At 55.3% G+C, this 13,395-nt stretch overlaps 1 protein-coding gene across 3 annotated transcripts in view; it reads right to left on the minus strand.

Annotated features, from left to right (window-relative positions):
- Positions 1-13,395, minus strand: part of HTRA3 (HtrA serine peptidase 3) — a 37,577-nt gene that overhangs the window by 8,238 nt on the left and 15,944 nt on the right. The window contains exons 3-7 of one of the 3 annotated variants that reach the window (XM_003898432.3): positions 12,471-12,693; positions 7,971-8,165; positions 7,176-7,208; positions 5,343-5,457; positions 2,686-3,466 (exon numbers count right to left, since the gene is read on the minus strand). In XM_003898432.3, the coding sequence (XP_003898481.2) occupies positions 3,444-3,466; positions 5,343-5,457; positions 7,176-7,208; positions 7,971-8,165; positions 12,471-12,693 (589 nt within the window). In that variant the 3' untranslated portion in view covers positions 2,686-3,443. Of the gene's footprint in view, positions 1-2,685; positions 3,467-5,342; positions 5,458-7,175; positions 7,209-7,970; positions 8,166-12,470; positions 12,694-13,395 lie in introns of those variants that run through there. The other 2 variants (XM_009206468.2, XM_003898431.3) reach the window with 2 other exon arrangements.

The following is a 13,395-nucleotide window of genomic DNA, read 5'->3' on the forward strand; positions in this document are numbered from 1 at the left end:
ATCTGATGAAAAATGCCCCAAAACCAGTACACTGAAAACTATAAAACATTGCAGAGAGAAGTTAAAGAAGATGTAAATAAATGGAGAGGTATTCTGTATTCATGGATCAGAAAAGTTACCATGGTTAAAATGCCAAATTTCCCCAAATTGATCTGTAAATTCAATGCAATCCCCATCAGATCATCAGCAGGCTTTATTTTTCTTTATATAGAAATTGACAAGCTTATTCTGAAATTCATATAGAAATGCAAAGGGTCTGAGGAGCCCATGCAACTTGGAAAAGGAAGAATAAAGTCGGGGGACTCACATCACCTGCCTTTTAGACCTACTGTGAGGCCACAGTAATCGAGCCAGTGCAATACTGAATATTGGCCTGAAGACAGATAGCTGGAATGGCATATGGTCATTCTCTTTTTGACAACGGTGTGAAGGCACTTCAGTAGAGAACAGTCTTTCAACAGATGGTGCTAGAACAATTGAATTTCCAAGGCAAAAACAACAAAAACCCCCCAAACTTCGATCTATACTTTGCACTATTTAAAAATATACAAATTCAAAATGCATCGTAGTCCTAAATCTGAAACCTCAAAAAGTAAAACTTCTTGAAGAAATTGTAGGAGAAAAATCTTTCTGATCTTGGGTTAGCAAAGACTTCGTAGACACAACACCAAATGCATGACAAATTGGGAAAACACACTTCATCACAATTTACAAAACTTCTGCTCTTTAAAGACACTGTTCGGAGAATGAAAAGACAAGCCACAGACTGGGAGAAAATATTTGCAATTTGCTTATCTGATAAAGGATTCCTATCCAGAATGTAGAAAGAACTCGCACAACCTACTAATAAGAACACACATAACCTAAATGCTTTTAATGGGCCAAATATTTAAACACACCAAAGATGAACAGTTGATGAACAAGCCATGTGGGAGATGGGGTCAGAGCCGGCCGATAAGCCTGACCCCTGGGTCCACTGGGTCCTGGAAGGCTTTGGATTTGATCTTGAATCACCAGACGTGATCTGCCTTTAGTTTTGAAAGGGCCTCTCTGGCTGTGGGAGGGTCTGTGGGGGATGGGGCAGCATCCGGAGGAACCCAGAGAGGTGATGGTCCAGGGCAGCGAGTGCCCCAGCGCTGGACCCGGAGGTGGAGGTGGAGGCGGAGCGGTGGCAAGGCCCGGGGTGGATGCGTCCTGAAGCCTGGACCAATGGACTCGCTGACAGCGGATGAGGTGTGTGGGGGACAGAGGGACAAGGCTGACGTAACTGAGTGGGGACGGCAGCTGGGGCTGCAGGAGCGGGGTCTTGTCAGGGGCTCTGAGTGGGAACTGCCCGTGGACATCGGTAGGGCCGTCCCACAAGCAGCTGCCCGTCCGAGCCTGGAGTGGGAGGGGCCAGGCTGGAGGCGTAAATCCGGGGGATCACTCTCTAGCTGGCTTCTAAATCCAGGGCATGGGATCCTCAACAGGCCCCGCACAGCCCACCTGAGACATCGGCCCTTCCCGCTCCCACTGCCTGCGAGTCCCCTGCAATCTCCAGAGCCGCTCCCTTCCCACAGTCTCTGCCAGAGGTGGGTCACCTCCTCAGAGAGGTCTCCTGCCCCCTCGTGCAGCCCTCACCCTCGAGGCCCCAGCCCTGCCCCGGCCTCCTCCCAGCACCCCTCACTCTTATCTGTGGCATCTGGGGGCATTTTTGTGGCCCGTCTCCCTGCTAGAAGGAAAATGGGAGGGAAAACGGGAAAATCTCTGGCTCACAGCCCACAGGAGTCCAAGGCACAGAGCCGGCACTTGAACAATGCCTGTGGTCCGGTCCGACTTAGACCCACCGTGCGGTTGGGAAAGCAGAGGCCCGGTAATGCCTCTGGGCCGGAGCTGAGGAAAGCGACTGGCTGTGCTCAGGCTAGGAGACTCTAAAGCCTCTTCTCCTTGAACTTAAGAGGTGAGCAGAACACACACCAAGCACCAGGCCACGAGGCTCCCTGCCCATCCTGCTCCCGGCCCTGCTGCTGCCAGGTGGCTGGACTGCCTCCGCCAGCCTTTTCCACTATTGGGAAGGACTCAGGACTCCACCCAGCACAGGGGCCTGAGACCAGGGGACCTTATGGCTTCTGAGACCAAGTGACCCTGTGACCTCTGAGACTGGGGAACACTGTGACTTCTGAGACCAGGGAAACTTATGGTTTTTGAGACCAGGGGTCCCTGTGACTTCTGAGAACCCTGTGGTCTCTGAGATCGGGGAATCCTGTAATGTCAGAGATCTGGGAACTCTGTGATGTCTGAGACCAGGGAACGCTCATGCCCCTGTCCCTGTCCCCTCCCCTCCCTACAGCTCTCCCTTGGCTTGCAGGCCACAGGATAAATGAGGGGTTTACCCCCCAGGCCAGAGGTCTCCCACCTATGAACTGTACTGTCCCCCATAATCCACAGAGGGGCAGATGCCCACAAATGGCCCCACTCCATGAATCAAACACCCCACATCACCCCATGTGGGGCTACACTCTGGTCCTAAGGCTGGCTGGACCCCAAGCCCTCCTGGGGCTCCCCCAACATGCATGGTGGCCACTCTTTACCCTGAAAGCCCCCCAGAGGCCTCTGCACCCCACCCCCAGACAAGAATAAGAAATGTACTTAACATCTCCTTGATTTAATAAAAAGATGGTTCATTTCAAAGAACTTTAGATTAACTGGGTTTGGATCATTGCATTTTATTAAATAAAAAAGAAAAGAAGTACAAACACCAGTCAACTTCAGAAGGATTTTAAAATGGCAAATGTGCCATGCCGCTAAGGTTTATCAGGCTCCTCAGTCTGTGCTGTTCTTGGGGAGGGGATACAGCTCTGAGGACAGGGGATGTCTCTCAGGGGGTCTGGGATGAGGTCAGCACTAACTGGGACAGTCCCTGTAAAACAAAGGAGCAAACCCAGGCCCCGGTGGGATCGTGTCTCAGAGGAGAAAGAGAGAGGCAAGAAGGGAAGAGGACACTATCATCCACTTCCAAGTAAAGTCATCTCATAGCTCAGTGTGTGCAAACTGCAGCTCTGCTAATTTCCAGTAAGGAGGCTGAAGTCAAAGGCACCCATGGAGAATGGGATAATTCAACAGGAAAGGCTCGGTCATTAGGGAAAGGAGCACGCTAGGACGGGTGTGGGTGCATCCCTGAATCTAGTTCTGAGCTTCCTAGAAGCCAACAGGAAAAGGGCTCAAGAGATTAGATGGTCCTCACTGTTCAAGAGTAGAAGACTTCAGCTTCTTTGGGCAAGACAGGCTCTGCCTGGCTCCAGATTGTCTTCCCATAATGGACACAGAAGGACAATGGTGGCTTCCTCAACAGCAGCTCTTCATGTGACTAGCCCTCATGGCACCGGCCTTGGCTGCACTGGGGTCCATGTGCTTGGCTGACAGGGTCATGGAGGAGGGGGCAAACATGAGGAGGCCCCCTGCTCTCAATGAACTGCCAGTGAGGGGGCTGGGAGGAGACATCAAAGCAATGTGGAGGTGTGAGTTGCTGAGTCAGGCCTGGGTGTTGGGCAGGAGGTGGGCATGGGAGACACAATGGCAGGAGGGAGACGCTCACTAGGGCTGAAGAGAAGGCGGGGAGGTGGAGGCCCCCAGGAAAGGCCCTGTGATTGGAAGCATGGCCCTGCTCTGGAAGGTGGCTGCAACTGCTCACTTGAGGAGGCAATGGGTGTGCTCTTACCTGGGAGAGTTGCCTAGTGCCCTGGCGAGACCTCTCCCAGATGGGTGCTCATGGCAGTCTAGGAGGGCAGGGTGGGCTGGGCATCCCTTTTGGATGGGGGTGAGGAAAATGGGGCTTGGAGGAGGCTTACTTCCAAAGACGGGGTATTGGACTCTGCTCCTGGCATAGAGATATTCTACCATGTGATCTGCATGGGCCACAGACTAGAAATACTCAAAATCGATAAATAGTCGGCATCGTCATTTCAAAAGCGTTTCAAAACCGATGCGTCGTCGTCGATCGTAAACAAATAAAATAAAGTAAATCGTCGTCGTCGTAGCACTCCGCTCAAAATAAATGGAACAAATCGTGTCGCTGAACCGTCGTGCGTCGTAGATAAATAGATAATCGTCGTCGTCGTCGTCGATATCGTCGTCGATCGATCGTCGATCAGCGTAAAATAAATTAAAGATCATCATCGTTAAATTCGTCGACTCCGTCGTCGTCGATAAAATCGTCGATGTCGTTTCTAAATAGATGGATGGGTGAATGGCTGGGTGGGTGGGTGGGTGGATGGATGGGTGGATGAATGATGGATAGGTGAATAGATGAATGGGTGAATGGTTGGGTGGATGGGTGGATGGATATATGGGTGGATGGACAGATGGGTGGGTAGATGGATGGGTGGGTGGATGGATGGGTGGAAGAATTGGTGGGTGGAAGGATAAATGAGTGGTTGGTTGAATGGGTGGGTGGATGGATGGGTAGATGGGTAGAAAGGTGTGGGTAGATGGATGGTGGATTGATGGGTGGATGGATGGATGGATGGGTGGATGGGTGGGTGGATGGGTGGATGAGTGGATGAGTGGGTGGATGAATGGATGATTGGATGGATAAGATTCGTCGTCGTCGTCGTCGGTGATATGTAAATTAGATAAATCGTTATGTAAAGTGGAATGGTGATGCGATGCGTCGAGTAGATAAATCGATACGTCGTCGTCGATCGATGCGTCGATGAATTAGATAGATCGTGGATAGATAAATCGTCATTAAGTCGTCGATAAATTAAAATCGAAAACGGATCGTCGTCGACCGATGCGTCGATACGTCGATACCGTCGATCGATAAGTCGTCGATCGTCGTGGAATCATTCATGCGTGATCGATCGTTCGTCGATAAATCGTCGATCGATAAATCGTCGTCAGTCGATAGATCGATCGATCGATCGTTTAGATGGATGGATGGATGGGTGAATGGATGGGTGGATAGGTGGGTGGGTGGGTGAGTGGATGGATGGATGGACAGAAGGAAAGAAACACCTGACAACTAAGGAGCAGTCCAGATGAGAGCAGTTTAGGGACTCCAAGAAGCTGATGGTAGAGGCTGAGATTGGAGATCACCAGCCAAAAGGAGACAGCCTTGGAGGGGCAGGGGGTGAACCTGACCATGAATTGATGATAGGCAGGGGGAAGATCCTGAAAGAGGCTGAGGATAAGCTGTCCTGGGGGTCTCAAAGCTTTGGGGTGGGCAGAGAGGACCTGTCCAGTAGTGAGCAAGGTTCACCCAGCACCTCTGATGGGCCTTGGTCCCAGGACTGGGGTGCTAAGGGGCTGTAGCCCTGGGAGAGTACCCCCTGCCTCTGGCCCCCTCCAGGTGAGCTCTTTACCTTTGATCTGCTTGTCTTGGAACTCTGTGAGGAACTGTGTGATACGGTCCGAGGGGATGGCAAAGGAGATGCCAGCCGTGACCTTGAGCGTGTTGATGCCAATGACCTCGCCATCCTGGGCAGGGAGGTAAGAGCAGGCATTGGTTGGAGGAACCCAGGCAAACCCCTGCCCACAAAGCACTGTGTCCGCAGCTCTGTTGCTAGAGGCTGACCCCGGCTGTCAATCACCCTACAGCCCCTGACTCCCCTTGAAAAGGTCATTCTCAGGATCACACCTGGGTCAGTGACCCCCCACCTCTCCAAATCCTGGAGATCCCCCTTCCCATCCCTGGAGAGTATTTCCAGGGAAGCTTGCAGCTTGGGCCTGCCCCCAGGCTCTGGCCACTCTGCCTCTAAGAAGCAGGGCCATGGGACCAGGGACACTGCCAAGCCATGTTTGGAGGGACCGAGAGAGGCAGGAACATGGTGAGGCGTGTCGGGGACTGAGACCATGTCTATCCCTTCCTTCCAGAAGTGGGGGGCTGACAGGTGGGGCCAGGGGAGCTCCTTGAGCCCCATCCCTCTCTTTGGTGCCCCTCCCAACCTGCCCTGCCCCCCATGAGGCTGGTGCCACCTGGGCAGGATCTGACCTGGCCCCTGGGAACCTCACATTCAGGCCCGCTCCTGGAAAGGAGCCCCACCCTACAGCCTGGCATATACCCCTAGCACTGCCCTCCCAGCCAGGGCCTGGCCAGCTCATCAGGGGACCCTCTGGGGCCTGGGGCAAAGCTTTGGGTCAAGGCACCCTTTGTCCTCCTGGTCCCTGGAAGCTCGGGAGGCAGGAAGAGCAGCCAAGTGTGAGATCCAGTAGATTGAGTTCTGTGTCCACCCTTGGCCCTCTGTGCCCATCGCTACTGCCTGGACCACGTGGAGCAGCCTCCTGGGCCTGGCTTCCTGGCCTCCAGCCTAAACCACACACACGAGCTTCCTTGAAGCCAGGGCATGCCCTCAGCCCTGCCAAAAGCCTGGGAGACATCTCGGGCACACAGGGTGAAGCCCCATCTGCACACGAGGCCTGAGGCAGCAGGACATGGGCCACCAGCCCTTTCATTGTCCCCTCGTCTGATCTCCCCCTCCCTAAACTTCCCCCAATGCTCATGCTGTGCCTTCTCCCTGGGATGTCTTCCTCCTGTGCCCAGTCCTCTTCAATCTCCATCGCTGTTGTGTGATGCTCACCTCCACGAAGCCCTCCCTGATCTCACATCAGCTGCCAGGTCTTCCTGCCCAGCATATCTCCAGAGCCATCTCATGTGGCTCACATGGGGCTGGGCCTTGTTCACACCTGGGCACCTCCCCCGCCATGGACAGGAGCTCCAGGGGTGAGACTGTCCGATTCTTCGGGGCCTAGGAGCTCTGAACTGAGCTTCCTGGTTTATTCTGGAAAAATCTCACCTGGGATGAGGCTGAGCTTGACTTTGAGGCTCAAGACACAACTGGGAAGGGGAGAACAAGGGTGCCCCGTCATCCTGTGTGTACACCCAGGGCAGGGAGGGCTGGGGTGAGCAGCCCCACACCTGCGTCTCCCTTGCCCCAGCTCCCCTGACAGGCACACGCTCCTGGACTGAGCTGCTGCTCGTGGGTGAGTCCTCACTCCTGGCGGCCACCAGCATCCCTGAGGCACTTGGGGCAGCCTTGGTCTTTCCTCCTTCCAGGCCTCCAGCCTAGCTGCACTCCTGATAGTTGGTGTTAATGTTCTAGGACCATATTGTGGGGCCTGTCCCGCCTCAAGGCTGAGCGCCCCCATGTGAGAAGAGCCCCAGAAATCTAGAGATTTGGGCTCTAGGGGACACTTACCAGGTTCACCAGCGGTCCCCCGGAGTTCCCGTACTGCAGGGGGAGGAAATAGCATTAGCGGTGCCTGACCCCGCCCGAGGGTTCCCGGACCTCCTTCTTCCTCTAACCAGTGCAGAGACGCATAAGCAGATCTCATCCTCAGCAGCATTGAAAGGCCTCAGTGCTGTCCCCGTTTCACAGATAAGAAGGCCAAGCCCACAGAGGCCATGTGGACGGCCGCCTGATGACCGAGGTCTGACTGTTACTGTTCTCTGCACAAACCATATGCTTTGGCATCTACACCCTTGAGGCCGGGCAGCACCACCTGGTGCATGGAGAATGGAGGTGCTACTTCCTATCCTGCTGGCCTGGGGGACCCCCTACAAAGACTCAGATTCCAGCCAAGCGCCCGAGTCACGGCAAAGCTGGATGGACATGATCTGCGGCATCTGCGTGAAGTGCTTTGTGGATTTTAAAGGTGCCAGCAACATAATCACAATAATAATGACAAGCAGCGTTGGCCAGGATGTGTAAGCTGGGCAAAGGTGTTTCCAGGCCATGGCCATGCCTCTGTTTCTCTGAAAGGCTGCCCGAGCGAAGACAGCAGCCTCTGACTCCCAGGGTGACTGGCATCCTGGGGTGGAAGTCACAGGAGTAGAGCTCCACTGAATGTAAACAGAGAACTTTCTAGCAAGTGGATGTGTCGAGTGACAGAATGGCTCTGGGGATGGGGGCAAGCCGAGTCAGAGACTACCTTGAGGTTGAGGTCTTGGGCACAGATGGCAGGTGCCCCGGCCTCCCGTCCCTGGGACTCACGTTGATGATGGCGTCTGTCTGGATGTAGTCCATGTCGGAGTCCCGGAGGCCCAGCTCCCTGCCCTCCCGCTGGGCAGTGCTGACGATGCCCGTTGTCACGGTGTTCTGCAGGGCGAAGGGACTGCCGATGGCCACCACAAACTCCCCAGGCCGCAGGTCAGCCGAGTGGCCCAGCAACAACACAGGGAGCTTTTTCTAGGAGAGGGAAGAAGACACAGAGAGGGAGGCTTAGCCGTCTACGTTCAGTGGGGACCGGAGTCAGATCCTGGCACGGGGGGGTCCCAGAGAAGGCAGGCACATCTGTGCAAAGCCGTCAGGACTGCGAAGGCTCAGGCAGGTCACCAGTGCAGACCAAGACCAGGGCAGCCCCGTGCTGAGACCCAGGGCTGGAGTCCATGGAACAGAGGCTCAGCTGTGCCAGGGAGCAAAGGTTCCCCCAGGGCAGGCATGGGTGCTCATCATGGGCGGTGCACACAGGGTGCAGCTGACCACAGCCTTCAAGGTTATTGAGCCCAATGATCTGATGGCCACATGTCCTCTAAAAATCTGGTAAAAGCTGCAGACACCTGGTAAAAACTACTACTGCATATGCACCACACACAACCTGACGCATTTGATGGAGAGAGATCTGCGGGTCCCCGGAGCCCAGCTAAGGACTCCGGGAGCCCCGGTTCGAAATCCTTGATCCAGTTCAGTCTCATCTTCCAATACAGACACACGGGGACTCAGGCCTGGAAAGGTGAAGCCACCAGCCAAGCTCCGCTCCCGCCGCGCACGCTGAGACACCTGCACACTCCTGTTCTGCTTTTGCGTGGGGCCCGCGGAGCCCGTCTGATTATCTGACTCTGCAACTAGGCTGGGAGCTGGGAGAGCAGCCGGGCTCTGTGTTCCAGAAGCTGCGTGGTGCACACTCTGAGAAAGTGGTCCCCGGTGCTTGTTAGAAGGTGCCGAAGCACAGATGCACATGTAACTTGGGGAAGGCGGTTCTGTGCTTGTACCCACATGAACTTCCTGGTTCTGGTTTTGCACCCATTACCTAAGATGTCACCATTGAGGGAAGCTGGGGAAAGGCTCCTGGGACCTTGTGGCACTACCCTGTAGCTTCCCGTGGGTCTGCGATCCGCCAGGTCGCATGAGCCTCACCCCAGCTCAGGAGATCAGTGGGGCAGGACCCCATGCCTCTGACCCTCTGGACGGCTCCCCTCCAACAGGCCACTGGTCCTTCTCACCGTTTCAGTCCTCTTCCCTTTTATGATACACCATCATGTCAAATGAGAAAGTTTCTAGCTTTTAATACGAGGAGAAAGCTACCAATAACGGGGGCGACGTGCAGCCCCGCGCAGGATTAAAGGAGCACTTGGTGGGTGGGTGCTAGTGAGGGAAAGGCTCAGGCCGCTCCTCTATTCTCTGTGCCGCTGGGGCTCAAGGAGCTTCAGACAATGGCAGAGAGAACCCCAGGTGGCGGAACCAGGCCTGCACATTGGAAGGCGAGGACCCGGAGAGGTGACATTTTCCATTGCTGACCAGCCGAAGAGGCAGAAATAACAACGTCTGAAACTCCGGGAGGCTGTGAGCTGGGGAGGGTCGGCACATCCTCCCTGCACCCAAGGAGGGTGCACAGGTGAGGGCCGTGAGCTGGGAAGGGTCGGCCCATCCTCCCTGCACCCAAGGAGGGTGCACAGGTGAGGCTGTGAGCTGGGGAGGGTCGGCCCATCCTCCCCGCACCCAAGGAGGGCGCACAGGTGAGGGTTGTGAGCTGGGGAGGGTCAGCCCATCCTCCCCGCACCCAAGGAGGGTGCACAGGTGAGGGCTGTGAGCTGGAAAGGGTCAGTCCATCCTCCCTGCGCCCAAGGAGGGTGCACAGGTGAGGGCTGTGAGCTGGGAAGGGTTGGTCCATCCTCCCTGCACCCAAGCAGGGTGCACAGGTGAGAGTCAGGAGCCTTTCCCATGGCTCGATTTAATGCTTAGGGGCTAGGAGGGCGTTTCCCACCTCAGGTCATAGCCATAGGTGCTGACCAGGGCCTGCAGGACGTGAATCACACTAGCTCTGCTGGCACCCATTTGCCACAGGTGGCTGGTGGGGCATCCTGCTCAGCCCCACCTGGACACCACTCCCCCAGTCCTGCCAGCATTCTGCCCCTAGTCTCACTCTCCTCTTCCCATGGGGGTCCTTGAGCGGGGGTTTGCAAACTGGCCCAAGGCCCAAACGCCGCTCGTTGCCTGTTTTGTGAATCAAGCTTTACTGGAACACAGCCACACCCACCTGTGCAGCTATGGCTGCGTTCTTGCCACTGCAGAGATGCATGGTTGTGACAGACCACAGGGCTTGCAAAGATAAAATATTTACCATTTGGCTTCATGGAAAGTTTGTTGGCTGGGCACCATGGTCATGCCTGTAATCCCAACACTTTGAGAGGCCGAGGCAGGAGGATTGCTTGAGCCCAGGAGTTGCAGACCAGCCTGGGCAATACAGCGAGATCTCATCTCTACCAAAAATTTAAAAATTAGCTAGGTGTGGTGGTGCGTGCCTGTAGTCCCTGCTATTCGGAAAGCCGAGGTGGGAGGATTCCTTGAGCCCAGGAGTTTGGGGCTGCAGTGAGCTGTGATTGTGTCACTGCACTCCAGCCTGGGCAACAGTGAGACCCTTAAAAAAAACAAAGAAAGAGAGAGAGAGGGAGGAGGGAGGAAGCAAAAAGAAAAAAAAAAAAAAAAAAAAAAAAAAAAAAGGCCTGGTGCAGTGGCTTATGCCTGTAATCCCAGCAATTTGGGAGGTCAAGGCGGGGGGGATCACCTATGGTCAGGAGTTCGAGACCAGCCTGACCAACATGAAGAAACCCCGTCTCTATTAAAAATACAAAATAATTGGCCAGGTATGGTGGCACATGCCTGTAATCCCAGCTACAGGCATGGGAGGCTGAGGCAGGAGAATCGCTTGAACCTGGGAGGTGGAGGTTGTGGTGAGCCGAGATCACGCCATTGCACTCCAGCCTGGGCAACAAGGGTGAAATTCCGTTTCAAAAAAAAAAAGAAAGAAAAGAAAATTTGCCAACTCCTGTCCTTGAGCACACCCCTCAGTGGGTTTCCTTGTCTTTAAAATGGAGGTGCCCCAGACTCATAGCAACCGTGAAAGGGCTGAAAAGCAGGGAAGGGTCCCCATTAGGGAAACTCCTTGGAACCATTAAATCTCCTCTCCCTTGATGGGGCAAGAGGAAACCCCCTTTGCAAAAGACTTCATCACAAATGCTGTAAACTTTCATTCAGAAAGAGAGGAAGCCAAATTCAAACCAGCCAAGGTGAACTTCCCAGCCCGAGGGAAGCTCCGGGTCCAGCGCTGGTGTGAGACATGGGACTCAGTGACCTCATGGCATGGGGAGGCCGCAGGTAACTCGACTCTGGTCCCCAGGGTCACATAACCATGGCATTGGGCAAGACAAGAACAAGCTGGAGGGAGGCTGGGGTCCTAGCTGAGCAGGCCAGCCCTGCTCCAGTGCACTGCGATCTTGGGCGAGTTACCTAACTTCCAAGCCTCAGTTTCCCCATCTGAAATCCCAAGATAATGAGGGCCGTGATATGGCTTGGCTCTGTGTCTCCACCCAAATATGTGAAATTGTAATCCCCACGTGTTGGGGGAGGGGCCTGGTGGGAGGTGATGGGATCATGGGGGCAGACTTCTCCCATGCTGTTCTCGAGGTAGTGAGATCTGACGGTTTAAAAGTGTGTGACACATCTCCCTTCACTCTCTCTCTCTCTCCAGCTCTGCCATGAGAAGACGTGCCTGCTTCCTCTTTGCCTTCCGTCATGATTGTAAGTCTCCTGAGGCCTCCCGGTCATGCTTCCTGTACAACCTACAGAACTGTGAGTCTTCATAAATGACTCATTCTCAGGTAGTTCTTTATAGCAGTGTGAAAATGGACTCATACAGGCCCTTTCCTCGCAGGCCTGGGGTGAGAATTAGAGGAGTGCAGTCAGCGCCCGGCTGAGAGCAGGCCTTCCGGAAACAGCTAGTGGAGGAACAAGAGGATTCGGGGGGCCTCAGTGCAGGCCTCTGGTGGGTCAGCTGGTGGGAGGTACAGATGTGAAGGTGGAGGGATGGGGCCCCTGTCCCAAGTGTTCCCTACGGCAGCCCACTGGCCTCCACGCCCACACCCAGACGCCATCCCACGGGGCAGGTGCATCCCCAGTCGTGGGCCCAGGTAGGAAAGTGAAGCACCTCCATGGGGTGTGATACGGGACCACAGCCCACCCACTGTGGGCTGCACGCTTCCTGGCTGTGTCCTGCATCTAGTGGCTCGGGGAGCCCAGGGTAAGGAGTCCAAAGACCTGGGCTCCAGGTCTTTTCTAAGCCGTGACCCTGGGCCAGGTGCCAGTCCTCCCTGGGCCCGGGTTCCTCCCACTGACCGATGGAAGGTGAGGCTAGCTCGCCTCTGGGGTCCGGCGTCTGGGAAGAGGCCGCCATGCCCAGCCCCAGGTGCTTGTGCCCCTCCGTCCACGCCCACCCACCTTGGGATGGATCTTGATGGTGGCGATGTCTGACTTCTTGTCGATGTCTTTGATGGTGGCCTCATAGGAGTCCCCATTCTGTAGCTGCACCTTGAGCTGCTGCCTGCCCGAGGCAGCGTTGTTGCTGGACACCACATGGGCATTGGTGATAATCAGGCCGGCCTCTGACATGATGAAGCCAGAGCCGCTGGACAGGGGCACATTGCGGCCAAACAGCGGGTGTCTGCAGCCAGGGAGACACAGGCAGGCGTTTAGGGTGGGGCTAGGACGCAGGAGAGTTGGGTGCAGCGGCGGGGCTGGTCAGCGAGGAGCAGAGCCAGTGTGCGCCTGACAGAACACAGGTCTGGAGTCCCTCAAGCCTCCATTTGAATCCTGGCCGTGTGACCTGGTCGAGTCCCTGGCGCCTGCACACGGTCACAGCCATAAAGAGGTGATGATGATCACCTCCGGCTGCAATTTGCTGAGATGAGACGGGCTGTCCGAGACGTGTCAGATGACTCCCAGCTTGCATTCGCCATGCTGACTACGGAGCACGGAGCCAGACAGACCAGGATACTAATCCCAAGTCCAGGCCCCACTTATTATCTGCCTGGCCGTGGGCAGGTCAGTGAGGCTCTCTGAGCCTCGGTCTCTCCACATGGGAAATGGGACAACAACACCTCCCAGGTGATGCCTGGGCTCTTAAACGCCTCTTAACAGACAGGACAATAATTGGCCCTAGGGGAGAAGCTCCACTGCGCACACAGCATCCTCCGGGGCTCTAGCAAATACCCAGGAACGGAGGCTCCCCAGAGGCTGGGGCAGATTCCTGATCATCCAGAGGGGGTGAGCGCTGGGAGGGCTGGGAAAGGCTTATTCCCACCTCCCTCCACCCCCACTACCAGGCTAGCTGCCCAAAGCCCCAAATGTGGCAGTGCTGGCAGCC

This window comes from Papio anubis, chromosome 3 (genome assembly GCF_008728515.1).
Source record: "Papio anubis isolate 15944 chromosome 3, Panubis1.0, whole genome shotgun sequence".
NCBI lineage: Eukaryota > Metazoa > Chordata > Mammalia > Primates > Cercopithecidae > Papio > Papio anubis.